The sequence below is a fragment of the Abrus precatorius genome, unplaced genomic scaffold (assembly GCF_003935025.1).
Source record: "Abrus precatorius isolate BTA unplaced genomic scaffold, Abrus_2018 Scaffold3, whole genome shotgun sequence".
Classification (NCBI taxonomy): Eukaryota; Viridiplantae; Streptophyta; class Magnoliopsida; order Fabales; family Fabaceae; genus Abrus; species Abrus precatorius.
Window position 1 is genome coordinate 502,015 of NW_020874373.1, and position 27,869 is coordinate 529,883.

The 27,869-nt window shown below is 30.9% G+C and overlaps 4 protein-coding genes across 4 annotated transcripts; 2 read left to right on the top strand and 2 right to left on the bottom strand.

Annotated features, from left to right (window-relative positions):
• Positions 1-2,137: 2,137 nt before the first annotated feature.
• Positions 2,138-5,811, bottom strand: LOC113863640 (protein NRT1/ PTR FAMILY 5.2-like). Its single transcript, XM_027497285.1, has 4 exons — positions 5,679-5,811; positions 4,861-5,078; positions 3,776-4,344; positions 2,138-3,035 (listed from the first exon to the last, which is right to left on the bottom strand). The coding sequence occupies exons 1-4, from the start codon at positions 5,809-5,811 to the stop codon at positions 2,138-2,140; spliced, it is 1,818 nt and encodes a 605-aa protein (XP_027353086.1).
• Positions 5,812-8,317: 2,506 nt separating this feature from the next.
• LOC113860769 lies at positions 8,318-9,860 on the top strand. Its single transcript, XM_027493275.1, has 3 exons — positions 8,318-8,480; positions 8,651-8,739; positions 8,849-9,860. Exons 1-3 carry the CDS (start codon positions 8,409-8,411, stop codon positions 9,858-9,860), a joined length of 1,173 nt encoding a protein of 390 aa, XP_027349076.1. The 5' UTR covers positions 8,318-8,408.
• A 2,896-nt stretch (positions 9,861-12,756) lies between these two features.
• On the bottom strand, positions 12,757-16,484 carry LOC113860770 (probable leucine-rich repeat receptor-like protein kinase At1g35710). Its single transcript, XM_027493276.1, has 2 exons — positions 13,223-16,484; positions 12,757-13,055 (listed from the first exon to the last, which is right to left on the bottom strand). Exons 1-2 carry the CDS (start codon positions 16,482-16,484, stop codon positions 12,757-12,759), a joined length of 3,561 nt encoding a protein of 1,186 aa, XP_027349077.1.
• Positions 16,485-23,183: 6,699 nt separating this feature from the next.
• On the top strand, positions 23,184-27,745 carry LOC113860771 (MDIS1-interacting receptor like kinase 2-like). The gene is made up of 2 exons (XM_027493277.1): positions 23,184-26,475; positions 27,042-27,745. Exons 1-2 carry the CDS (start codon positions 23,184-23,186, stop codon positions 27,416-27,418), a joined length of 3,669 nt encoding a protein of 1,222 aa, XP_027349078.1. The 3' UTR covers positions 27,419-27,745.
• The last annotated feature ends 124 nt before the right edge of the window (positions 27,746-27,869 follow it).

Here is a 27,869-nt window from a genome sequence, read left to right on the forward strand (position 1 = left end):
ATTTTAGTTTGTAATAAAAAAATTATTTTTAAGTGTATAGACATCATCAAAGATGTAATGTTGCTGTCTTAATTAAAAGTTAGAACTTACCGATTACTCCGAAGCAAATAAATTCCTTCCTTGGAGAAAATAAATGCATAAGGAGCTGGAGATGATTAAAAATAAGTGTGTTTATTGGTTGTGAAAAATAAATTACTGCAGAATCAATTATAACTGTAATTAATTATACTAATTTTTTTACGAGATGTTTAAAAACATATAATAAGAATTTATATATGATAAATTTTTATAGAAATTATGAAATATTGCAAGATTCAATGCATTAATATCATTTAATACTATATTTATAATAAAAATTTACTATTTAATCATTTCTTTGTTATCTTGAGTGCATATTAAAAAATTGTTAATTATCTAACATAACTTTTATGTTTAAATAGATTAGACAAAAAGAAGTTTAAAAATAATATGTTTTATTTTAATTGTCTAAAAGAATTATTTTTAAAGCAAAAATATAAGGACAGGATATGAATTTTTTTTGTAGCAGTTAATTTTGTATTTAAATTAATTAAATTTTAGGAATAAAATGAAAAAATTAAAATTAACTGAAAAATGATTTGTTAACTTTTAATTATATTCCAGATTATTAAACACTTTTGGATAGAAATACGGACACTTTTTTTTGTATCAATCAAATTATAACCTCGAAAATTGAACTATTGAAATTATGCTTCAAGTTGATTAGAGTAAAATAAGTGTTGGAGACAAAGTTTAACTCTGACCCATCAATCAATATGCAAGCATTAAGCAAGATTAATGGTTAAGGGGTACACTTAGAAAGAGCAAGGAGTAGACTACTCCGAAACCATTACCCTAAAAGCAATGTGTGACACCGTTAAATTGCTTATTTCTCTGTTGCTCATAAATCTTGGCAAATTCGTCAATGTGGCGTGAAATCTCCATTTTTAAATGCCATCCTTGAAGACCTTGACGAACAACTCTATAGTGACTAGGGAGGTTGTATTGATCAATTAAAATGTCCCTCGAGAAATTAATTAATTTATTTATTGATCTATCTTTTTTTGTTTGGAGCTTAATTAAAGAAACATGAAACAACAGCTATTGCCTCTGCTGCGAACCAAGCAACATGATTAGAACGCTTTTATGATTCAAATGTGGTAGCCTTTTTGCAGTTGCAATGTCAAAGAATTCTTGTACTCATAGTGAAGTTATACATATTACAATAAAATTTCATATTATAGAAAAAGTTCAACAGTTCAGTGTTTTAAATTGCAGTGCACAACTCAATTGTCGCAATATTGCAGCTTTTGGTGTCATTGGTCACGTTTGTCTGAAACTTTGTAATCAGTAATCACAATGCAACACGGTTACAACCACAATTAATTTATAATCAGTTAGTAGATTTGGTAGCTAAAGCCTTGCGAAGGACAATTTGAACATAAGGCATACCATAGGCTGCATAATATACCTTGAATTTCGTTATTGTTCTGAACACATTTTGGAAGACTTGAATTAGTTGCACGTGCAATTATGAATTGACATTAGGAGTGTTGTCAATAGAAGTATTGTCTATGTAATTTTTTTTAATTGTATACGTTTTTCCAGTCACACGTTTCCTGATTGGCAAGTTGAAAATCACCTTAAGAAAATAACACAGAAGGAAAATTAATGGCAATCCATGTACATCTATGAATTTTGCTTTCACTTGATATGTATAGTGGTGCCTCTTAGCAGCCCGAGAAAATAAACATTTAATTGTATTGGAAATTAAATTCTAACAAGAATAGGCTTGATTATTGTTGTACTGTGAAATATATGAAATTATGAGTTATACATATATTTGTTCCTTTCATTCTTTATTTCATAACATCATCTAATATCATAACTATTTCACCAAAAAAAATCTAATATCATAACTTTTGCTAGCAACATAAATTAAATTTTAGGTACGGTGAAGATAGTTTTGACATAATAAGGGTTGAAAGCAGCTGAGAAGAAGCTGCGTTACATATTTACTTTTATGTTTGTCTCATTGTAACCAAGAAAAAAAATCAATGGAAAGCCATGAGAAGCAGATAAAAGGAGGCTTATAGAATAAACAAAGAAGCTATATTCCCTAGGACTGGGAATCTGGTTGTGGGGTTCTTTGGCTTATTCCAGTGTTGTTCTGAGAAGAAGCAGGTTTCATATCCAAGTGCATTTTGGTTTGTGTAACATCATCATTATAGACAAAGAACTTGGCAACAAGCACAAAGCAAAGGAAGTTGATAGCGCTCAAAATGGCCAAGAATGCATAATAATAATCCAAACGGGACACATTTAGATTATCCAAAATCCATGCTTTATGACCATGTCTCCGGGTGAGATGAGCAACTGTTGATAGAACAAAAGTACTAAGAAAATTTCCAATGCTCAAGGTGGTTGTGAAATACGATGTTCCTAGACTTTTCATAGCTGCTGGTGCTTGATCATAGAAGAACTCAATCTTAGCAACGTCAACAAAGGTATCAGCTATCCCTGTCAAAGCAAACTGAGGGAGAAGGATGAAAATAGTGAGAGGAATTGTATCAGGTTGGCCTAAGAGGTGGTTTTCTCTGGCAACACTTAGTCTTTTCCTCTCAACTAAGCATGCAGTGACCATTATAATGATGTGAATCACAAGGCCAATTCCAAGTCTTTGCAACAATGAGATCCCTCTTGGGTTCTTTGTGTAGTGCTTCATGATGGGAACAAAATGACGGTCATAGATTACAACACTTATGAGCATGAAGATGTTTACAAATGCTATAAGACAAGCTGGAGGGATTTGAAAATGGGGTCCCATTCTCCTGTCTAGTGTGGTGCCTTGTCTTATAAAGAGTGTGCTGGTTTGAGCTACTATGGTGCTTGGAATGCATGTAGTCATCAAAATAGGAATCATTTTCATCATTTGCTTGGTTTCCTCAACTTGGGTTACCGTACTAAGCATCCATGGTGATGTTTCTCTTGTCTTCACTGCGGCTTTGTCAAGGAAGCTGCAAGCATTTGTAAAGCTTATCTGATTGTTGTAGTTCCTAACACAACTATAAGACTTCTATTATTCATATATAAATTGATATAACACTTTTATTATCTTTCCTCATTGTATCAATCATTTTATTTATATTCACTTTTTTTCTCTTATATCACTTTGGTTCTATTTTTTTGTACTAAGTTTTATGTACTAGAACAATTTTTAAGAGATATTTACGTAAACGATCTATGCCAATATATATATAATTTACTAACAATTTAACATTAGAATAATATATATATTTTTCTGACAAAAGAAAACTAGTATATAAATATTGAGTTCGTATATATTATATTAATAAATAGTTTTATTAGTATAAAATATGAATGTGTATTATTAGTCCTCAAATCTTACATTATTTGTTAATATAAATCTCTTAAAAAAATCTATATTAATGGTTTAACTTTTGTAATGCAAAGACTATATAGACTAACGAAAAAGTTATTCTAACATTTAATAATTTTTTATATTAATAAATTATTTTTTATGGTACTTTTTTTATGACATGAAAAACCAATCCAATAAAACTAGAAAAAGAACATACATCAATTTGAATTTTTTTTTTTTTTAGTCTTGAATCAGTCAATTTGGTTTATTTATGCCCATTAACTCTAGGACCAAATTGCTAAAAATTAAGTGCTAAATTTGTTTTTATCATAATGTTAAGAACCAAGTAAATTGATTAATGGTGCTATTACTAACCTTAATGAAGAGCTATGATAAATTTTGTTTCTCCCCTTACTTGCATATTCTTCCGTGCTAAGCTCATGTAGCTCTTTAGGATCAACTGGGACATGTACCTTCCACTTCCTCACAGCAGCCACAAGGACCTGAACCATCCTTGTTAATGGGCTCCCAGACGGCAATCTATGCCTATAAAGTGGAGTTCCCAAAAGAAACACCAATATTGAAACGGCAAGCCCAATGGTTGGGATCCCATATCCAAGGGTAAAGCCCACCTTGTCTTGTATATAAACCAAGGCAGTTTGGGCAAAAATGGTACCAATTAAAATATAAACTACCCACCAATTATAAAAGGAAAGCTTCTGGGCCCTCTCTTTGGGCTCAAACTCATCAAACTGGTCTGCTCCCATAGTAGAAATGTTGGGCTTGGTTCCTCCTGTGCCTGCTGCAATGATGTACAAGGCAAAGAAGAAAATTCCCACTTGCAATGAGGATGCTCTTTGGCAATCTTTGTTTGCTATACCTGGATCACATGGTGGTGGTCTCAATGCTGCTACTGATACTGCTAGGGTCAACAAACACATTCCCTACAGCCATAGAATACAATCAAATGTTCTGTTCATAGCTGTAGCAACAGAAGACCAACATATATCACAACCACAATTACCTTGTTCACAAGCTTGTTATATATCAAGCGCACCCTTTCTTGATACTTGATTATAGGTCCGTTTAGTTTAAAGTTAAGTAGAAATTTTTTTGATAAATCTAATTTTGAACTGTTAAATATTTTTTAAAATGTGTCTACATTAATTAATCCAAATCATGTATTTTTATTGAAATATATGTCTTGCATTAAAAAAAAAACGAGAATTGATTCTCCAACCATAAACTTCTAGCTGGCTTGGCAAATCATGGTTTGGTCTAATCTGACGTTTTTGTTCCCCACTTAAACCATATTTTGAAATTCAAGAACAACTAAACTCAACCATGATTTTGTCAAATATGTTACTTTTTTTTATGAAACTTAATTTACAATTTCCCAAATTAAGATTTGGAAAGTATAATCTATAATCCAAACAAGTGCTAAATCAGCAGTTTCATACTAGAAGGTAAATGGCTGACGCTAATATGAAGGTCCAATATCGGCCTAGATAGGCATCAGCTATGTAAGCCCCAGCAGCTGGCATAATCCACACTGTACCCACCCAATTGGTAACGTGGTTTGAAGATTCCACTGTGCCTTCGTGGAGCTTCGTTGTTAGATACATCACTAAGTTTGATGATATCCCATAGAATGCCATTCTTTCAATCATTTCATACCCTATAAACACGTTCAAAAGTAACACTCAGTTCTTTGTAGTCTTGATATTTTTCTGCATTAAGATCTACTTTTTTATTTTATTTTTATTATGCATAGTTACTTATTATAGAAGGAATTGTATTTCCATGTGACATTTTTTTTTTAATTTAAAGGAGGAAATTCTGTAGAAACAACCTGTTAAACATGCTTTAAGACTACAATGTCTATAATCAAGTAAATTGTCAAATATTTACTTTTGTTACAAATATTTAAAAACCTGTTAAATATAAAAGCATATTGAATTATTGTCTTGTCAATAACTCACTGTGATGTTGCTACCCAAAAGAAAGGATGAGTAGGTAAGGTATGTTCACATACACTCAATTAAGGATATTAAAAATAATTTATTTTGATAATATTTTTATAAATTATTATTATTATTATTATTATATAGTATGAATTATATAAAAATTATATCTATTTTTTTTATTCTTTTTGTATATACGTATGCATTTAAAAAATGCTCTATAAAATTAAAGGAGATAACAAATTAGGAGTGAAAGGGCTCAAACTAAAGCGAGTTAATTTCAACATGGCATTAGGGCACCAAGAACCATTTACCAACTATGAAGGAACAAGCTCTCCATTTTCCAGTATTTGATCTTAAAACGGGTCTACCATTGAGGTCCATCGTGCCATCTTGAGTGTAATCTTCTCTTCCACTTGTGAGAGCTTTTTCTTCTACCACTGCCATGATGCTGCAAGATAATGTGAAGTTTGTAGCCTTTAATGAACGTTTTATATAGTTAGATGGGAGAATCATATTTTAGAATTTTGGCTTCCTTTACCTAAAGTCACAATTGTCCACTTGCACCAGCTTGCTAATAAAGAAATCTATTAACAAAAAATAGAGCCATGTTTTGTTTGGTCCTATATATCTCACTCTAATTTGAAATGGTCTCGTCAAATAGTGATCCTCTCTTATCACATGAATGCGTTTGAGATGGACGTGAAAAGAAAAAGAAAGAAGTAAGAGATGTAATAAGAAATGTGATAAAAAATAAATAAAAGAGAAAAAAAAAAGTGAGTGTAAATAAACTAATAATAATAACAAGATATGAAAAACTAAAAATAAAAGTTGATTCTATGGGGATGCATCCATGTACATGGCTTCAAAGGCTAAAAGCCAGTGTAGTCATTGTCAATTAAATAAAATAACACTAGGAGAGTATTAATTATGTCAAATGTTCAAACAAATGCTAAAAGCCAGTGTAGTTATTGTTAATTAAATAAATAACACTAAGAGAGGGTAAATTATGTCCAAGATTCATACATGATGTATCCAATTAATTAATTTTCAGCTTGTTATATATATATATATATATATATATATATATATATATATATATATGTGTGGTCAGGGTCAAGAATCATGAGTGCTTATGGTCATGATCAAGTTGAATTCGATTTAACTTGGCTTGAACTTAACTTGATGTAACTAACCAGACCAATATTTTTAACCCAGATTTAGCTTCATCATAAATATACTAATGATTTGATCAAAATCAATCTGATTTGGTATTCAGATAATTATTTTTAACTATAATGCAAGATTAAGTCATATAATTTTTAAAATTAGACTAATTTGTGTTTTATAATACGCATTTCGAAATAGTTATATTAACTCGAAAATATTATTGTATGATATATATGCATTAATTTAAATATTGAACATCGCGTGGACGAAAAGATCAATATAAAATATTTTATTCTGTTTGTCAAAGGGGGTGGTGGCGCAGTTGGCTAGCGCGTAGGTCTCATAGCTTCTGAGTGATCCTGAGGTCGAGAGTTCGAGCCTCTCTCACCCCATTTTTATTTTAGACAATATCTGAAAATTTATGCCATAAAATTTAGCAATTTAATTTCTACAGGAATAGGATCTGATTGTATACCCTTTCTATAATTTATCAAGTAATATAAAATATTTTTTAATAACTTGAAAGAATTAAGAAATATTAATTAACATATTGATGATATGAGATTTACTAATAATTTAAATTTTCTTCAAATATATTCTTAACATATTGGACCCATAAAATTTTTTTTCTATACGTTATTAATTACTTTATTTTATCTATTAGTATTTTTACATAAAAAATAATTAAAAAAATAGTGTAGGATTACCTAAATGCTTTTTTTTAATATATATTCAAAGTCACGTAATTAGTACTTATGCATAATACTTTTTATTAAAAATTACAAGATATTACATAATTTAATGTATGAATAACAATAAGTGTTATAAATATCAATAAAAATATACTATTTATTACTTTGTTATTGTCTATTCTTGGTAAATACTAAAAAATCGATACTTAAATTAGATTAGTTTTAATTTATCTACAAATAAAAATGTATCAAATATTTTGATATGCTGAACTTATTAAAACAACCTTTAAAATTCATATAGACTATTTAGCAAAAATATGTTTGTGAAAATAAAAAATAAAAAATTTATGACCGTTCTTATAGTATTATATTTATGAATAAATTAACTAATTGTTTTATTTTGATTATATTAACTAATTGTTTTATTTTGATTATATTAACTAATATATTCTTAAATTGTTTATATGCAAAAATTTATGAAATGTCTATTTAAATACCATTGAATCTTACAAATTATTATGATATTTAAAAAAAAAAGTCTATTCAAAGAAATGCTTATCAAAGTTATTTATTTATTATTTAAGCATAATTCGAATAACTCATGATAAAAAATAAATAAAAGAAATGAATATACACAAAATAAAATTAATATCATTTTAAATAAGATTTTATATTGAGCATAAATTATCTAAATTTGAAATTTAAAAATAAATAAAAATTATAAATATATCTCATTTATATTTTTAATATCATTTAATTAAAATTTAAATAACATATTATTATTTTGAATTTAATAAGAAAAAAAATTGATGCAACAAGAAGTAGGAGTTTTCATTGGGAGAGAAAGATACTTATTTTGCGTGTCGTGGAGCCAAACGATCAACTCTGCGTCTTTACACAGAAAACAACGAAATTGCATGTTCCAATTCCATTACAGCCTGTCATCACATTCTAACGGTCATTTCTCGCTTTTTGTCCCTTTTACATAAATAAAACAAATCATTTTTTTACTACAAATTCGAAGAAACCCCTTTTTACTTGGTCAAGATTTTCACTGTCACTACCACACTCCCCTCTGTGTTTCTGTGGCATTCCATTTGATCCCAATGCCATGAAGAAAAAACCCTTTGCCAAAGCCTAGCAGTGCTTTAATTCAAAGAAAAAAGAAAGGTTTCTGTCATAATGGGTTGTTTTCTTCATTGTTTTGGTCCCTCCGAGCGCAGACAGCAGGGGCGCAGGACACACCATCCCCACGTAACACCCTTCACCTTCTCTTCCCCAAGTTTGCATCTTCTTTTGAAATCCCCTCACCCTTTCGTTTGCTTTAGAAACTGCATGCAAAAACAATCAATTTTCGCATTTGCTAGTACTTTTTTTTTATTGTTTTACAGTGTTTGTTTGTTAAAATCTTTATGGTGTTGCAGCGAAATGCTTGTGGCAAGCCAGAACAACCCAGAGTCTTTTCTGTTCAGGATTACTCCAAAACCGTACTTAGCACTGCATCTCAAGTCCAGTAAGCAACTGGGTTTCTGATCTTCTATTTTTGTTCAACAAATCATGTTTCTGTTTTATTTTTCTTGGCATTGAAGTTTTTGATTTAGATAAATGGGTTTGGGATGTAGGGCCAAATCTGAGGAGAAGCTAAACGTCAGCACCAGAAAGAAAGTAACTTTTGATTCCAATGTGACAACGTACGAGCCTGTTTTGTCGGATGAAGTAGATGGTTTCCAACAAGAAAAGAGTGAAGAGGGTGGAAAGGACGAACCTTTGGTGAAAAAATCAAGCCCATCGAAGTCTCACAGTGAAGAAAGTTCGGTGACTTCAATGGGATCTTATCCAACAAGCCACAGGTACCACAACTGCCAAGATAGTGATGGTGAGGATGGAGAAATGGATTATTGGGATAGTGATCTTACAGATGAGGATGATGGTGATAGTGACATGGGAGAAGAATATGATGAAGTGGGAGAGGATTTTGAAGATGAAATAGTATGCTCAAGGTCAAGAAATGATGCTAATCAAGGGGTTGTTGAGGTGGAGAACTCAATGCCAATGTGTGATAAGGATGCGAAGTCAATTGGGTTAAACCCCAATGCTAGAGATAGGAGTGTGTATGTTCATCCTGTGCTGAACCCAGTAGAGAACCTCACTCAATGGAAAACAGTAAAGGCTAAAAGGGCACCATCATTGATGTCTCACAAGGGGAATTTCAGTTTGGATCAAGAGTCTCAAGCTGTGTTTGGTGCACAATCACCAAAGAAGTTGAACTGGGAAATCTCTGTTGATGCTAGTCTTTCAAATTGGTTGGTTTCATCAGAAGCTACACCTGTTAACAAGGCTAGTTTAGTGGCTTTGCATACCCCAGAGAGGAGCAGCTCACAAGGGTCAAATTCTGTGATAAGCCATGAAGATAGGCCAATTTTAGGGGCATTGACGGTTGAAGAGCTCAAACAGTTCTCAGCTTCTTCTTATTCACCAAGAAAATCACCAAGTCTTACCATGGATGAGAAGCCTATTATAGGCAGCGTTGGGACCTGTCGGAAATTTGGGGGCCATGCTGAGGATTCTGGCTCAGCAACTTCCTTCAAAGGAGTGACAAATCGAGCAAGTTCAAGAGGGGTACACTTGAAGTGAAATTTGAGGGAATTAAGCATTGGTTGAGTGTCAATTTTGATTAAGAAGAATGAGTGAAATTGGCACTTAAACCCATTTTAGACAATGTTAGATGAAGAGAGAGATCTGAATGGAAGTGCTTATTACATGTTAGACAATCTTCCAATATTTGATTTTGGAGAGTGTTTGTGTTCTGAGTGCATTTTTTTATTCTTTTGTGAATTTGTTTGTTCGAGTTTTTATTATATGCGGTTGGAATAATAAAAATACCATTTATTTTTATCCATACATTGTCTTTGCGTTTTCTTCAATACTTATGAGTGATGAAATTATGGGGAAGTCTTGACAATAACTTACGGTAACAACGAAGGAAAATTTCAATTTGACTTACGGCGAAGATAACTTTAACCTCAAATTAGTGTTTTTGAAGTATCTATTCTCCAAAACATAATATAAAGGTCAATTTTAATATTCTCTTTTCTTTTTTGTAAAAAGTAAAAATAATATTTTTTTAATAAGTAAAGTGAAATTAACTTTAAATTATCGATATTTGTAGATAAAAAATAAATGATTAAGATTAATTAGTAAAAAGATTAAAAATTAAGAGTAGTAGATGATTATATTGGGTAATAATATATTAACAAAAAATAAATAAGTAAATTGTTATTTTTAATTAGTCTCTCTTCTCTTTATTTATACACAACTCCTCTCTCTATTTTCATCTCTCCTTTCTTCTCAACCTCCTTCATTTCTAGTTTTTTTTTTATCAAAACTTTGAAATTAGTTGGATAAAATTAATTAAGGTTTGATATTGATATAGATTTTTTTTTAAAAAAAATTCTAAAATAAAATGAAATCTCACTCAAAAATGAGTTTTCATAATTATCCTTATCTCCTTCATTAGATATTTCTTTATCTTCTTTATTTATCATACTCCCAACAATGATTTTGTTCAATTCATTTATTTATTTTGCAATTTGGTTACAAAAACTTTGTTTTTTTTTTAAAGAAGAAGAAAGTTATTGTTGCTAATGCCAAAATTGAAACTCAACATGTGGTTTTTCTTCATTTTTCTCCATGGCCTTTTTCATAATTTTTTCTGAATCATATGCATTGCCTATCAATCAAAACTGTGTTTTAATATTATAACAAAAAACATGCTGAGATATGGCTAGAAAAACCTCACCGGAAAGTGAAAGACCTCCAACAAAGCTAAAAAAAAATTTTTGAATATTATTATTTTTAACGTCATAAACTTTGAAGGTGCATATATAAAGGAATTTTGTAATTTTTAACACAGAAAATTATAGATAAGTTTTGACTGTCTGCTTCTAATAGTACTGAAAGCTATTGTTACAATATATTAATAAACATAACAGTAATTTGGTATCCATAGAATAGCTCTTGCAGCTAATCAATAAACAATGTACAAAAGACATTCCATATATGAATATTAAATTGAATTAGATAGAAAGTGAAAGAAAATGTCTTTTTATTAGTTTAAATTTATAATTTTTCTGTGTCAAAAATTCTATCATTTATGAATATTTGATGGTGTTAATGATATGTGAATAAAAAAGAAAGATGAAGAAGGAGAAATACAAACAAAATTTTAAAATTCTTAAATTTTTTAAATTTTTTAGTGTTATATTTTTCTAGATAAAGGTTCTATCATTTGAGAATCTTTTATGTGATAAGAATAAAAGAGAGAGAAAAGGAAAAAAATAAATAAAAAGAAGAAGAGAACGATAAAGACAAAAAAAAAAGAGAATAAGAATAACAACAAGATCAAAAAATTAGAAACTAATATTCAAAAGAAATAATTGCATAATTACATTATTAATTTTAAAATCTATATATTTTATAGTAACTGTATTAAGTATTATCCAAAAAATAAATTATGTATTACTCATAAAGAATATGAGCTTTTGACTTATAATTATTACTGATTGAGAAGGAAAAAAAATGAAATTATTTATGTATCTTTTTATAAATCTAATTTAAATTACTAAATTTTTAAAATATATTTTTAACCATTTAATTAAAATTAACTATCCACAATATTTAATAACTTTTTTTAAAAGTTATTTATCTTATTTTTATTTTTTTTTAGAAAAGAAAGGAAGATATTAGAATTAACCTAATATAAAGGCATTGAAATATTCTGAGTATCTTCTAAAAACTAATTGGGCTATAACAACTCAGGCTTAGTAAAGAAGAATCTACTTAATAGGCTAATTCATATGCTTTTAAAATTTGCTTCACAATTTTCAAACTCGTAGGCACTCACCGAAGATTCTCTTCATTCTATTTTAAGTTTTTAACAACACAGCTCGACATTTTAATAAGAAATCAAAGTTAACTAAGCGACTCCGCAGGTGTATAACAATTTCTCTCGTTACTAGAAATTCTTAAAGAAAGATAACTTGTTTACCGTTACATTCCACTTGTGTTGGTATATTATTTATTTAAAGTTTAAATATATTTTTAGTTGTTATAAAAGTATCAAATTTGATTTCACTAGTTAATTAAATTTTATTTATTTTTATATTATATTAATAAAAATATGATTTTTAAAAAAAATTTAATGACATTATGTGATTTCAATTTCACTTAATAAAATAAAATTTAATTATCTTATTTAATCAAAATGTGTTTTGATTTCAAGTGAGGGACTAAAAGCACATTTTTTATATTTTTTTTAAGAACTAAAAATAAATAAATGTCAGCATTTCCCTCTTTGAGATCAAGAATTTTTTTAAGCCAGGCTTTGTGATATATATATATACAACAATTGCATTTATGAGAAACTTACACTGACAATGTGTGCTTGTGACTTGCAAGAACCATTATATCTACAAACATTGAAACTAAAGAGAAATTGCTATCTCAATCTGAGAGTCTAGTTGGGAGTGAGCTAGGGACAGAGAGTGAGCAACATTTGGGACACATGATGCATGGTGGGTCGATACAAAGGATCTTTGTCAATACATTTTAGGATCAGGGTTGCAACCAGCATTAAGAGTTGGACTTCAGGACCTTCAGGAGGAGCTAGTCTCTTATCTAAGAAATCTATAAACTGTTGTAGATCAAATTCTCCAGACTCTAAGCACAATAGGAGCTCATAAGGGTACCTCCCTACCATAATTTCCAATGCAACAATTCCAAAACTGTAAACGTCACATTTTTCTGTCAGCTTCCTTGCAAATGCTAGCTCTGCATAACATTAAACATAAAAATGAAAAATTATTAAGAAAATACAAGTATATAAATCTTTAACAGCTTGTGATCATGTATCACTTAAGGCCTTGTTGTTGCAAGTCATAAAATTTTTGCTAAGTCAAATTAATTAAAGGAAGTTATGGTCTAAGTTTTGAACAAACCTGGTGCCATATAGCCATATGATCCAGCTGGTGCTGTCCAATTTGATTCTCCTTTGTTAAGCAACCTTGCTGTACCAAAGTCTGAGATCTTAGGTTCATATTCTGTGTCCAACAGAACATTGTTTCCTGAAATGTCTCTGTGAACAACGCTGGGTATGCAATCATGGTGCAGATAAGACAATGCATTTGCCAACCCTTTTATCATGTTTAGCCTCATGTCCCAGGTCAAGAACTTTGCCTCTTGTTCCTTCTGCAGCACCTTTTCCAAAGAGCCTCTTTCCACATACTCATATATGAAAAACATGGACCCATAACAGTAACTAAATCCACACATTGTTACAATATTTCGATGGCGAACATTAGTCATTGCATGAATTTCAGATGTGAAGTTCTTTGTTAGGTGTCCAGAGAAGTCCATTTCCTCATGTTGGTGAAGACGTTTCACTGCCAAAGTTTCACCTGTTGGAAGCACTGCCTTGTATACACTACCTTGTCCTCCTATCCCTATGCAATACTTATCACTGAAATTCTCAGTTGCAATGCATATGTCCTTGAACTCTATCATATTCCTATAATTCCATATGAATAATGTGGTCTTTCCATTTGAAATCTTTTCCTTTTCATCTTGATCAACTCTATGATATTGCCAGAAAAAGAAGACTCGAAGGGAAACCAATAGAATGATTAAAGCAGCAAGTGGAATGACTACAGCAATTACCAGCTTATGTTTATTAACTTCGTTGGTTTTTTCTCCACCACATGGACTCAGATTTGCATTGCCACCAGGATCAGCACACAGACCGGCATTACCAATCAGTGCTTCTGCTGGAGCATTATGAAATGCTTTTAGTTCTGGGAGGGGACCTTCAAGTTTGTTGTAGGATATATCAACTGACTGAAGGCTGATAAGTCCATTGAGACCAGAAGGTATTGTCGCAGAAAGCTGATTATGAGAAAGATTCAAAACCTCCAAGGATATCAAATTTTCCAACTGTGTGATTATCTGTCCAGTCAGTGAGTTGTGACTGAGATCTAACAGTGGCTGCAAGTTCACCAAATTCCCAAGCTCATATGGCATATGTCCATCCAAGTTGTTCATACTTAGTTTCAAGAATATAAGTTTCTGGCAGTTTCCTAGTTTCCTGGGAATTGGCCCACTTATATTGTTTGATGATAAATCCAGATACTGCATCTGTGAGAGTTCCCCTATCCCTTCTGGTATCTGACCTGAGAGATCATTGTTGCTCAAATTTAGTTTGAGTAGAATGGAAGATGAGCTGAAAAGCTCCACTGGGATATTTCCTGTGAGACTGTTATCTGATAGGTCAAGATTTTGTAACCTTGGCAATTTTCCTATCTCAGGAGGAATATTCCCTTGTAGCTTATTGGCAGCTATGCTTAAACTGGTGAGAGTTTTGCACTCTCCCCAGTTACTAGATAATGAACCATAGAGCTGATTATGTCCTAAATCAATGAAGTCCAAATCTGGGTAGATGCCAAATGCATTGGCAATGTCTCCAGTGAGATGATTGTTTCCAAGCAGGACTCTGATTAGTCCGCTGCAATTTCTAAGACTTTCTGGGATTGGACCAATTAGATAATTCATACTGGCTGCCAAGTAGACAAGGTTCCCTCCATTGCAAATTCCTGAGGGGAGCCTTCCAAAAAAGCTATTGTTGGCAAAGCTCACATTCATTAAAAAGGTAGGTCCAAAATCTTCAGGAATAGTTCCTGAAAAATTGTTGGAATGAAGGTAAAGGAGACTGATATTTTTCAAGCGAATTATTGATGAAGGCAAAGGTCCTTCAAATTTGTTTTCACTCAAGTCCAGCACTTGTAAGCTTTCCAAATCACCTATTTCAGGAGGAAAGCCCCCTGTTAGTTGGTTTGAAGCTAGAGTTAAATTGAGGATATTGTGTAACTTTCCTATAGTTGGGGGTATCGAACCATTAAAAGAGTTATAGGACAGATCAAGATATTGTAAGTTTGATAAGTTTCCAATTTCTGGAGGTATCTGGCCAGAAAACTGGTTGGAGAAAAGGAGCAAAGTAGTTATATTGTGAAGTGAACCAATCTCAGGTGGAAGAATTCCTGATAGGTCATTCAACTGGAGTTGCAAAGAATTGAGTTCTGACCAACTGGACAGAAGAGATGGATGAAGTTCTCCAGATAAAAGGTTAAAAGAGATTGCCAACTCTTGGATCCTTGTTAATGAAGCCATGGAAAGAGGCACAGAACCTGTCAGGCTATTTCCTGACATATCAACATAAGTAAGGTTGGTGCAGAAGCCTATCTCAGCTGGGATGCTGGAATTAAGCCCTGACATGTGAATATCTAATCTCTGAAGCATAAGGAGATTTCCAATTGATGATGGTATTGGACCCTGAAAAGAATTTTGATTCAATTCAAGCACCTCAAGGTATGACAAGAGACCTATCTCCTCTGGTATTGTACCATTAAGCTTGTTTTGTCCAAGCTGTAGTTTTTTGAGGTTTGATAGGCTCTTAATTTCTTCTGGAATTAGCCCTTCTAAATTGTTGTTTGTCATGCATAGGATTGTAAGATTCCTAAGATTAACCAGTAAATGTATTGGAATCTTCCCAGAGATACTATTGAGTGATACATCAAGAGACACCAGCTTTGGACATTTAGAAACAAATGGAGGAACCTCAGTGAGGAAGTTATAGGTGAGATTAAGTTCAATTATGGATGCCATGCCCTTAAATTGAACAGGGTCAGGATTCTCCAAATAATTAGCCCCTAGATCTAGAAGCCATAAATTCTGCAAATTGCTAAGTTGAGTTGGTATTTGTTTTAAGAGTGAATTGTTAGAGAGTACAAGAACTTGCAGCTCTAGAAGGTTTCCCATTTCTGGGGGGATTGGATAGGTGATATTGTTGCTACTCAAATCAAGTATTTTCATCTTTGTTACATTTCCAATTCCTGCTGGTATCTCTCCAACCAGGTTATTCATACTTACATTGAAGTTACTGAGATTAGGAAAGGCTGAGAAGTCAAACCTGTCAAGCGTTCCATCTAGGCCAACATTAGAAAGCTTTATCTCAACAACACTGCCGGTTTTGTCACATGTAATGCCATTCCATTTGCATGGACTAGTGCTTTTGTTCCATGAACGTGGCAAGGGAGAGTGCAAGCTCTTCATCCAGGTTATCAGAGATTCTGCTTCTTTCTGTGCTGAAATCTCTACAAGTGTACAAGACAAAACCAGAGAGAAAATTATCAGCTGACAAGTTTCCTTCATTTTGGTAAGTCCTGAAGTTCAACAAAAAGAATACTTGTTCAAATTGAAATTTGGACAAGGATCTAATAATACATTATTTATATTGAAGTTTTGGTAATTGCTACGTTGTCTGATGATGTTTCTTTTTGTTTGCTTTTACAGCGGCTTAATTTCTGAGGTGAATATTATAAAACAAATGTTTATTGCAGAATTATTAAATACGGCATCTTCTGCTTATCTTTGTCACGTTAGGGTGTTGAGATTTTGTATGGATTATAGATAGAGTTTATAAAGATTATTTTTTATTTTATAAGTTAGTTTTTTAGGTGAAGATCGTCATAAACACAAATTTAAACTCTAAATACGGTTAAAATAAAGTATAGAAGTTAAAGCAATCTCATCTTTTTTGGAATTAAGTTAATTAAACCCAAATTTAACATGCTATTTTATATCATTTAGTTGTCCCATATCATGTTTTTGTTTAGTGTTGTGCCGAACATTTCCATTGACGTTGAACCGGGAATAAGTCAAGACATTACAAACAATTATTATATGAATGGTTTTTAGAGTTTTTTAAATGATGGATATGGTCGTGCATGTTTAGTTCCTTTCTGGGGAGGCGACAACCTATGATGCAGAAAGTTTGAATATATATATATATTGACAGTTATGCAATGTATTTGTATTTAACACCACCACCACCAGATCGTCTTCTTTCAAAATTTTGACTGCTAAATAAGAACGAAGTGGTTTGGACCATAGAACTTTACATGAGAAAGTGAAGTTGAAGTTGCATCATATAATTTTCAGTTGAACCTCTTTGGCCGGCATAAAACTAAAGTGATTAAGGAAATGTCAGAATAGTTTTTATTTTTAACGAAAAGATGTTAATGTATTTTTATCTTGATTCTTATTTTTATGTATTTGTCAAAAAATGAAACAGACAAAATTTACTTTGACTGTATAATTTTTTAAAATAAGAAAGTTAAAAATTTTATAATTAATATATTCTAAAAAAACCCTTAATTCAACTAATTGTGCCTTTTAATTTTCATCCAATTTAACAATTAGTTTAATATAACTAATACATGTTATGGACATGCTATTTTGCTAAAAATAACATTTTTAAATGATAAAAATATATACCTCTTTTTTATATTTTTGGGATATTATTTGTGCTGCAATCTGCAGTTAGTGACCATGTTAAACTTTCTTAAAGGGTCAATCAAGAAGGCTGCCACTGGAATTCCAAGTTGACACAAGGAATACATTCAAAGTCAGAAAATAGGGAAAAAGAAAACTTTCTTGTTTTGTGTAAGAAGAATCAAAACACAAACTTAACCTTATTATTATACATGCACGATGAATGGCTACACATTTAGTATTGTGTAAAAGGAATCAAAACTCAAACTTAACCTTAGTACTGAGAGGGGAAGCATCAGTAATTGAATTATTGCAGAAGAAGAGAAAGAGGATATACCAGCACTCTATAAATTATATTTAATTTGCTTTCAAAAATTAGTTTAAAGAAAGGATTACCTAAACTTTAATGATAGAGTATTTTTCATTTTAACAATTAACATTAAATTTACTAAATATAAATTATAATTTTTATGATTTAGCATAATTATTAACGATTTTGAAATATATGTATACTTAATGAATAATTAAAACATAATATATGAAATCAACTTTTTTCTCTAAAATTGTTACATAATCAACTTTTATATTAGTTTTTGGTAGTTTTTTTTTTCTTTTTCATCTTCATCTTTTTATATTCAAAACTTTATGTTCTTGTCATTAACACCAAATACTCATTCTCAAATCTCAAATCATAGACAAATCAATTTTTTAAATATTCATTTTATATCTTCAGCAGCAGTATATCTGCCATAGCAGAAACATGAAGCACCCTATGATTTGCAGTTAGAGTGGGAGAACCATCGTATTTCATCACTCTATGCTTGTTTTGAGGCCATTAGCCCTAGAAAACACGAACCCTGCAATGTCTTCTTTAGGATTGCTGGGGGAATGACTCTTGAAAGATGCTTGCGTGAATTACCAGAACATATTAATAGCTACAATTTGAGATGAGTACGAAACGTGTTTGTTCTACACGAATCATTTCAAAGAGTAATGCATTAATATTGTTGATGGCAAAAAGTTGATTTTAGAGGAAATCTGAGAGTCAATGTGGAAATACATAAGTTGATTTTAAATTTATCATATTGGAGGTAGGTGCTTAGTGTTGTTGATGGCAAGAATATGAAGTTTTAAAAATAAGAAGATGAAAGAGAGAAAGAAGAGGGAGAGGTGTTGGAAATAACGTCGGAGATATAAGAAAAAAAAAAAAGATGTACAGTGCCAGTACATGTGTCACAAAATGACAAATTTTTTTAACGGGGTTAGAATTTTTAACAGAGAATGGCCTATTTGAAACTTTTGTAAAAGTTAAAAGATTAAAATGAACAAAAAAAAAAGAAGAGAAAATTAAATTTTATTTTAAAGTTAAAGGACAAAAAGAGTAATTTTGTCTAAATTAAATGTTTATTTATTATAAAATAAAATACTTTTGCATAGTTTTATAAAGTGATATTTGTTATCTCATTGTAAGAGAGAAGCAATGATTGTGGGATATTCTATAAACATTGTGGAGCCCATGACAGGTTTGTCCATAATTGGTGCTTAATGCTTATAATTAGGGACATTACAAAATTTTGTTAGACAATGTTGACCATTTTTCTTGTCACGTTATCTTTTGGTGTGATTGGGCTGTGGATTTCTAAGAATTGTTGAGTTTTGACTGATACTGTCTCAACTTGAAATGTGAATTGTGAATTGTAAATTATAAATTATAAATTGTAAATTGTAAATTGTACTAATCTAAATATGATAAAAAAATTAATTATGGTCAAATTCTCATCTTAATAATAATTTTGGCCCACATTCATTAACATGATTTGAATAAACTCCACTCAAATAAAAAATTAATCATGCCATACCCTTCGTTAGTGGGACATTTGGCATACTGGATTATGGACACCCTTTTGTGTGTGTGTGTGTTTTAGTATAGATAATTATTATTTTTTCTATTGATAATAAGGGCATCCAATCCAAAAAAATTTAGTTTTGAAAGTAATCTATAAATTCATTATTATTAATGCAAAATTAATAAGCAATAATGTGATGATACACACACGTATTCTATAGATTTTTTCTATTATTATTACATGATATAACTTATTTATATATTGTTAATTGATTAATTGCTCAATAAAATTATAGGATAAATTCAATTTAATAATTTTGGAGAATTAATCATATTTTTAATTAGTTACTCAATTAGTAAATTTATTAAGATTCCACTCTTTTCTTAATTATTATCTTGGATAATTATTAGAATAATGCTTTAAGAAAAATTATTAGCATTACATTATCATTGGATGCTATAAATTTTAAATAAATAATTGACACTTAAACGAAAATAATAGGTTATAAAAAAATTGAATTACATGCACGTTAATAATCATATAAGTAAAATCAAACACACTAAAGTTTTCATAATTTAAATATTATTTAATATTGTTTGTGGGTTTAGAATTTTTTTTATCCTTTTTTCTCCCCATCTTTATTTCTTTCTTGACTTATTTTAATCAATCACGCAATCAAACGAATTAGGGCCGTAAATTACATTAAGGCAATAAGATTGTTTTAGATACATTGACTTTTATATATAATTTGTGGATATTAATTCTTGAATATTAATATTTTTAAATAATAATAATAATAATTTTAAATATGTTTATCATGATTGTGTTCGGAATAAGAATATTAAACAGTTAATCTACTTAAGAAAAATAAAATATACAATTAATTAATTATTTGGCTATAGAGAGTTTAGCACTACGAAGTGTCTGATGATGAATCAAATCGTCCTAGATTGATACAACATATTTTCAGAATTCCACGGGCAAATTATTATTCGTTTGATTTTTAACATAAGTTGGAAAGGTATATGATTATTTTGCTATATTTATATTAAAAAAACCAATAATTCAATAGTTGTAATACAGTGATTTTATTTTATTTTATTACAACAGCCATCAAAAAATTTCTGAAACAGCAGTACAGAGATTTGAATATTGTGACTTAAATGGAATGTTAAACAATTGTTAAATGCAAACAATAATAGACTAGATATATTAAAAATTATAATACAAGTCTTATTAAACAGTACAGGTTAAGGATTTAATTATAATTTTTATTGAAAGTTGTGCTAAAATATATTAAAAATTATACACAAGTATATTAATATTGTTTTTATTAAAAAAATATTAACATTAATTTTAGAACTAGTTTTAAGAATTTAAATATAACAAGTTATTATGGAAAATAAATTATTTATTATATTTTTATTTTAATATTATAAATTTTTAATAAAAATTATCAATAATTTTTTAAAAAGTAATTCTAAAGAGTTGAAATTAATAATTTTGTATTTCTCTAAAAATTTTAAATAATTAAATAAATATAATTTTGAAATTAAAAAAATATTTTGTAATTATTTTAAATTTAATAAATTATATAGATGTAAAGAGTGGATATTACAATTTATAATTGTTAATGATAAATAAATTTATACACCAAAAAAATTTTTATTTTAAAAAACAGATTAAAAATTAGAATTAATACTAAAAAAATAATAAATACTTGATGTAAAAAATTACTTCACATGATGAAAAAGAACAAATCTTTCAAATTATTCCTATTAAAAAATATACAATAGGAAGGACATGATGCCTTCACATGGGGATAGATAATATGCAGCCATTTTATTGTCTTTGATCTGTGTTTTAATTTAAAATTAGTATGAGTTTGATAAGGCTTCTCAAGATTTAGTTATTTGTCATAAAAGCAGTATATTTTGTAAATTTTTGTGGTCCATAACAGAAAGAAAATGGTAAATTTGTTTGCTTATAAGCTACTCAGATTCAAGAAACAAGACTCCAAATTTTTAAATTGGTCTATATATTCCAGTCTCCTTATATTTTCAATAAAGTTTTTTTTTTCTAAAAGCTTTCAACACTTTAATCTTTGGATACAATCTTAAAATATTTTACCTTTTAGTATATTGTCATAACTGATATGTGCTTCAAAGATGTTGAAGTTGGAGACCTTTCACATTGCTTATTGTGCAAAATTCTTCACCTAATTTAAATTGAATATAATCAATGAAAAACTTAATATTTTATGGTTTCCAAAAATACTAGATAGGTTGTTATTTGATAGAAGATGAAATTGAAGACTGTGGCTCCTAGGATCTAATTTTTCAACAAAATTTTCAACGAATTTGAATGAAAATTTATTAAGGGTACAAGAAAAAATATCATTTAATAACTTATTTCACTTGATAGTTATTTATAAATATTAAATTTATTAATCTAACTCAATTGTTATCATGATAATATATATTAAAATTAAAATAAAATAAATATTTATAAATAAATAACTTTAAAATTAATATTTATTTATATTTTTGAAAATATCTATATATATATATATATACAAGGAAATAAATTTAGAGAATGTGTGTACAGTGATCAATGTTCACAACTAGCAGACCGAAAAGTGGTCACAGTACTAACGTTGACAAAGACTTTTTTATTTTCTTAAATATATTTTTGTCTTTCTATTTTAATAAATGTTAATTTTTAATTTTTTAAATTTAAATTTTTATGTCTTAATAAAGACATAAATATTTTCACATATTAATTTTTATCACATATATTAAACTTAAAAATTTCTAAAAAAATATTTTTTTAGTGATTAAAATTAAAAGTTCAAAAAAAAAAAAGACTAAAAGTAAAAATATATTTGAATATAAAAATGCATCTAATTAAGACAAAAAATATTAATAACTATTTTTTATAAAAAAAAAAAGGTAAGAAAGTATTTTTTATAAAATATAAAATATCAATTATTTTTAAATTTTTTAATAAAATTGTATAAATTCGTTTTAATTATTTGCTATATGTCTAATGAAAAAGCCATTAATGATCCTTGGAAAATGAAAAGTCAAAGGAAAATAAGCAGCGACAGTGGCAACGACTTGGAACTTTGAATTTTTTGGCGACATTGAAACTTTCACTATATTTAGAAGTTTCATTGCAAGTGCAGCAAACACTGGGTAAAGTTTTTTTTTTAAAAAAAAATAAAATCGAATTATGCTTCTAATTTTAACGATGTAGTCAACCAAATAAATCAACTCCAAGTAAGACTAATCATCCTCCATTTCTTTCTTAAAAAATAATCACATTACAATCCATTCAACTGAACATGGCCCACACCATATGGTTTTTATTTCCTTGTATTTACATTTTTGAAAATAGCTAACAAGTATTTTAAGGTATTAATTAAAGAATTTTAGATTATTTTATTATATATGAAAATATTTTTAATGCATTTCAACGTAATTTTTAATAAAAACTTGTAATTCACTGATTCTATTAAATATGAAAATAGGAAAACTGGTTAAAGATTTAGAACATACTTGTATGTTGTGCCCTTACTTTTGCCACAATACCTTTTATCCACAGATTCTTTAACTAATTCATAGTTGGATTCTAATGTCATAAAATGTTTGACAGCTCCGAAACCTTTAACAGAATCTATTTTCTATATAAGATAGCAAAATCTTAAGAGAGACGCCATAAGCTAGACATGACAACTTTTCAAAAGCTTAATGATCTTATTTTTCATATACTCTTGATATCTTTGCTTACACTGAAAACCACTGCATCACCAAGAACAGAAGCAGAAACCCTTGTCAAATGGAAAAACACTCTATCTCCTCCTCTTTCTCCCTCTCTAAACTCATGGTCCCTAACCAACCTTGGCAACCTTTGCAAGTGGGATGCCATTGTTTGTGACAACACTAACACTACTGTCTCAGAGATAAACTTCTCTGGTGCCAATCTCAATGGGACACTCACAAGTTTGGATTTTGCTTCCCTCCCCAGCCTCACACGCCTCAACCTCAATGGCAACAGTTTTGGTGGGTCAATACCACCATCTATTGGCAACCTTTCCAAGCTCATTTTCTTGGACTTTGGTAACAACCTTTTTGAAGACTCACTGCCTTATGAGTTAGGCCAGCTAAGGGAACTTCAATATCTTAATTTTTACAACAACAGCCTCAAAGGTATTATTCCGTATCAGCTCATGAATCTCCCTAAGTTATGGTACCTTGACCTTGGATCAAACTACTTTACAACTCCTCATGACTGGTCCCAATATTCATGCATGCCTTCCTTAACTCACCTTGCTTTGCATATCAATAGTTTTACTGCTGAATTCCCAAGTTTCATACTGAAGTGTAAGAACATGACATACCTTGACCTCTCTCAGAATAACTGGGGTGGCACAATACCAGAATCCATGTATAGCAACTTAGTCAAGCTTGAATACCTTAACCTCACCAACTGTTGGCTAGAAGGAAAACTTTCATCCAACTTGTCTATGCTCTCTAATCTCAAAGAACTTCGTATGGGTAATAACATGTTTTATGGTTCTATTCCTACAGAGATAGGATTGATATCTAGGCTTCAAATTCTTGAGTTGAATAACATTTCAGCCCATGGGAAAATTCCTTCTTCCTTAGGCCAACTTAAGGAGCTTCAGAGTCTTGATCTTAGAAATAATTTTTTGAACTCTACAATTCCTTCTGAGCTTGGCCTATGCACAAATCTTACCTTCCTGAGTTTAGCAGTGAATAATCTGACTGGTCCTTTGCCTTTGTCATTATCTAATCTGACCAAAATATCACAACTAGGATTATCTGAAAATTTACTTTCTGGTCAAATATCACCTTCATTGATCTCTTATTGGGCTGAGTTGATCTCTTTGCAAGTCCAAAACAATAAATTTAAAGGAAAGGTTCCTCCACAGATTGGCCTATTGAAAAAAATTAATCGCATCTATATGTACAAGAACATGTTCTCTGGTCCCATTCCTGTAGAGATTGGAAACCTGAAAGAAATGATAGAGTTAGACCTTTCAGGAAACTACTTTTCCGGTCCAATTCCATCAACAATTTGGAATCTGACAAACATTACAGTCATAAATCTTTTCTTCAACAATCTCTCTGGAACCATTCCAGTTGATATTGGAAACTTAACCTCACTGCAAACCTTTGATGTCAACACCAATAGCTTGCATGGAGAGTTGCCAGAAACCATTTCTCAACTAACTGCTTTAATTCACTTTTCTGTGTTCACCAATAACTTCTCTGGCAGCATTCCAAGCGAATTTGGAAAGAATAATCCTTCTTTGACTACTGTATATCTTTCAAACAACAGCTTCTCAGGAGAACTGCCTCGTGACTTGTGCAGTCATGGCAAGTTAGCAGCTTTGGCAGTCAATAACAACAGCTTTTCAGGGCCACTGCCAAAGTCGTTGAGAAATTGTTCATCACTCAGTAGAGTTAGGCTTGATGATAACCAATTAACTGGAAACATCACAGAAGCATTTGGGGTTCTTACAAAACTTGTGTTTATCTCACTAAGCAGAAATCAGCTTGTTGGAGAGCTCTCTCCAGAATGGGGTGAATGTGTCAACTTAACTGCGATGGAAATGAGTGGAAACAAACTTTCCGGAAAAATTCCATCTCAGTTGAGCAATTTGAGTAGATTGGAATACCTAAGCCTGCATTCAAATGCATTCACTGGCAATATCCCTCCTGAAATTGGAAATCTAAGCCTGCTCTACAAGTTGAACTTGAGCAGTAACCATTTTTCAGGAGAAATCCCAGAGAGTATTGGCAGATTGGGTAGGCTAAATCTACTTGATTTATCAGATAACAACTTCAGTGGAAACATTCCTAAGGAGCTCGGTGACTGTAACCGCTTACTGAGCCTGAATTTAAGCCACAACAGTCTATCTGGGGAGATACCATATGAACTTGGCAATCTGTTCTCACTTCAAATCTTGTTAGACCTCAGCAGCAACTCTCTTTCTGGGGAAATTCCTGAAAACCTTGACAAGTTAGTCTCATTGGAGATTCTGAATGTCTCACACAACCATCTATCAGGGATAATCCCACAATCCTTTTCAACCATGCTCAGCCTTCAATCTATTGATTTTTCTTACAACAACTTGAGTGGTTTAATCCCCACAGGTGGTGTTTTCCAGATAGCAACTAGTGATGCCTATGTTGGGAACTCAGGTTTGTGTGGTGAGGTAAAAGGATTAACTTGCCCCAAACACAAATCCAGGGTCAACAAAAAGGTTCTTCTTGGTGTTATTATACCAGTTTGTGGGTTATTTATTGGGATGATTTGTGCTGGAATCCTACTGTTCCGAAGGCAAGCCAAACAACACCTTGATAAGGAGTCCAAAAACATTGAAAAAAGTGATCAGTCTATTAGCTTGGTATGGGGAAGAGATGGACAATTCACATTTTCTGATCTTGTTAAGGTCACTGATGACTTCAATGAGAAGTACTGCATTGGAAAAGGAGGATTTGGAAGTGTTTATAAAGCACAATTACTTACTGGTCAAGTTGTTGCTGTTAAAAGGCTCAATATATCAGACTCTGATGACATTCCAGCAGTGAACCGGCAAAGCTTTTTGAATGAGATAAAATCACTTACAAGAGTGAGGCACCGCAATATAATAAAGCTATATGGGTTCTGTTCTAGTAGGAAACAAATGTTCTTGGTTTATGAATATGTAGATAGAGGAAGTTTGGGGAAAGTACTGTATGGAGAGGATGGGAACTTGGTGCTGAACTGGGCTACAAGGGTGAAAATTGTGCAAGGAATTGCACATGCAATTTCATATCTTCACACTGACTGTTCTCCACCCATTGTGCACCGTGATGTTACATTGAACAACATACTCCTAGACACAGACTTTGAGCCTCGTCTTGCAGATTTTGGCACTGCCAAGCTTCTAAGCTCTAACACTTCAACCTGGACCTCAGTTGCTGGATCCTATGGCTACATGGCTCCAGGTACATGATGAACCAATTTAAATTGTAGTTATATAGTAGCAGTAGTAGTAGTATAAATCATGCTAACCACTAACCAGTGTTACTAGAGCATTAGTCAAGGAGCATTGAATATTATTAACATATTAAGGGTGCTTTTGGATACACAACTTATTTCAATTTTACGCGCTTATTCAATATGTTATTTTCAAATAAAAAATTATGCCATAAATTGAATCGTGAAATTACCAGAATAAGTTAGAAAGTAGAAACAACTTATTTTTTTATAAGTCAGATGCAATATATTAAAATAAGCTGAAAAAAGCTTTGAAGTCATAAGCTGTTTATAAAATCTTCAAAACATACCCTAAATGTTTCTAATTACTTAAAAGGTAAGAAATCAATGACTTCTGTATTTTCAATATAATAGGTATTTTCTGTTTCAGAAAAAAAATTTCCTCCTCTGTTTCCTTAACTAGTGCCTTAATACCTCTTGTTATCTACTGGTTTAGCATTTGCTTTTTAATACTTTGTCTTGTTATATGCCTTAAAGGGTCAGTTAAGTCACTAACAAAATTTGAAATTTGCAGAGCTAGCACAAACTATGAGGGTCACTGACAAGTGTGATGTTTATAGTTTTGGAGTGGTAGTGTTGGAGATAATGATGGGAAAACACCCTGGAGAACTCTTGGGTAACCTTTCTTCGAACAAATCTTTGTTATCAATGGAGGATCCACAGGTGTTTCTGAAGGATGTTCTTGACCAACGGCTTCCACCTCCAACAGGCTATTTAGCTGAGGCAGTGGTGTTCACAGTGACTGTAGCTTTGGCATGCACACGTGCAGCTCCAGAGTCCAGACCCGTGATGCGTGCTGTGGCACAAGAACTATCAGCTACTACACAGGCTTGTCTTTCCGAGCCATTTGGCATGATAACCATAAGCAAGCTTACAGGGTTCCAGAAATAGAGCCATGACAAGAAGGGCTATAGGATGTGTCATAACGAGCACAGAAATATATTTTGTTTACATTTTCCGCACACAAATAATGTACACACAGACACACACAATAATGTGCCATAACTATAGTAGAATTACGTTTTGAAGCTTAAATTTAAAAGTACAATAGAGTATAAGCTTGTTGATTGAAGCATCTATACCTATGTTTGAATTAGTCATGCAAGGTTACACTAGTCTTTCAGGAAGCAAACTTGCTTGTGTATACATATTTTAGCCTTATAAATTGTTATGGATCGTTGGATCTGTTTTATGGATACAGTAAAGGGTCATTTACATAGCACCCGCTTTTTCTTTCCTTTTTTTGTTTATATAGTTTATGTAAAGAATCGTGTTTCCCTGTTTTAAAACATGTTGGTTAGAGGATATGCCGGGTAAAGATAAAAAAGGTTCAACTCAAATA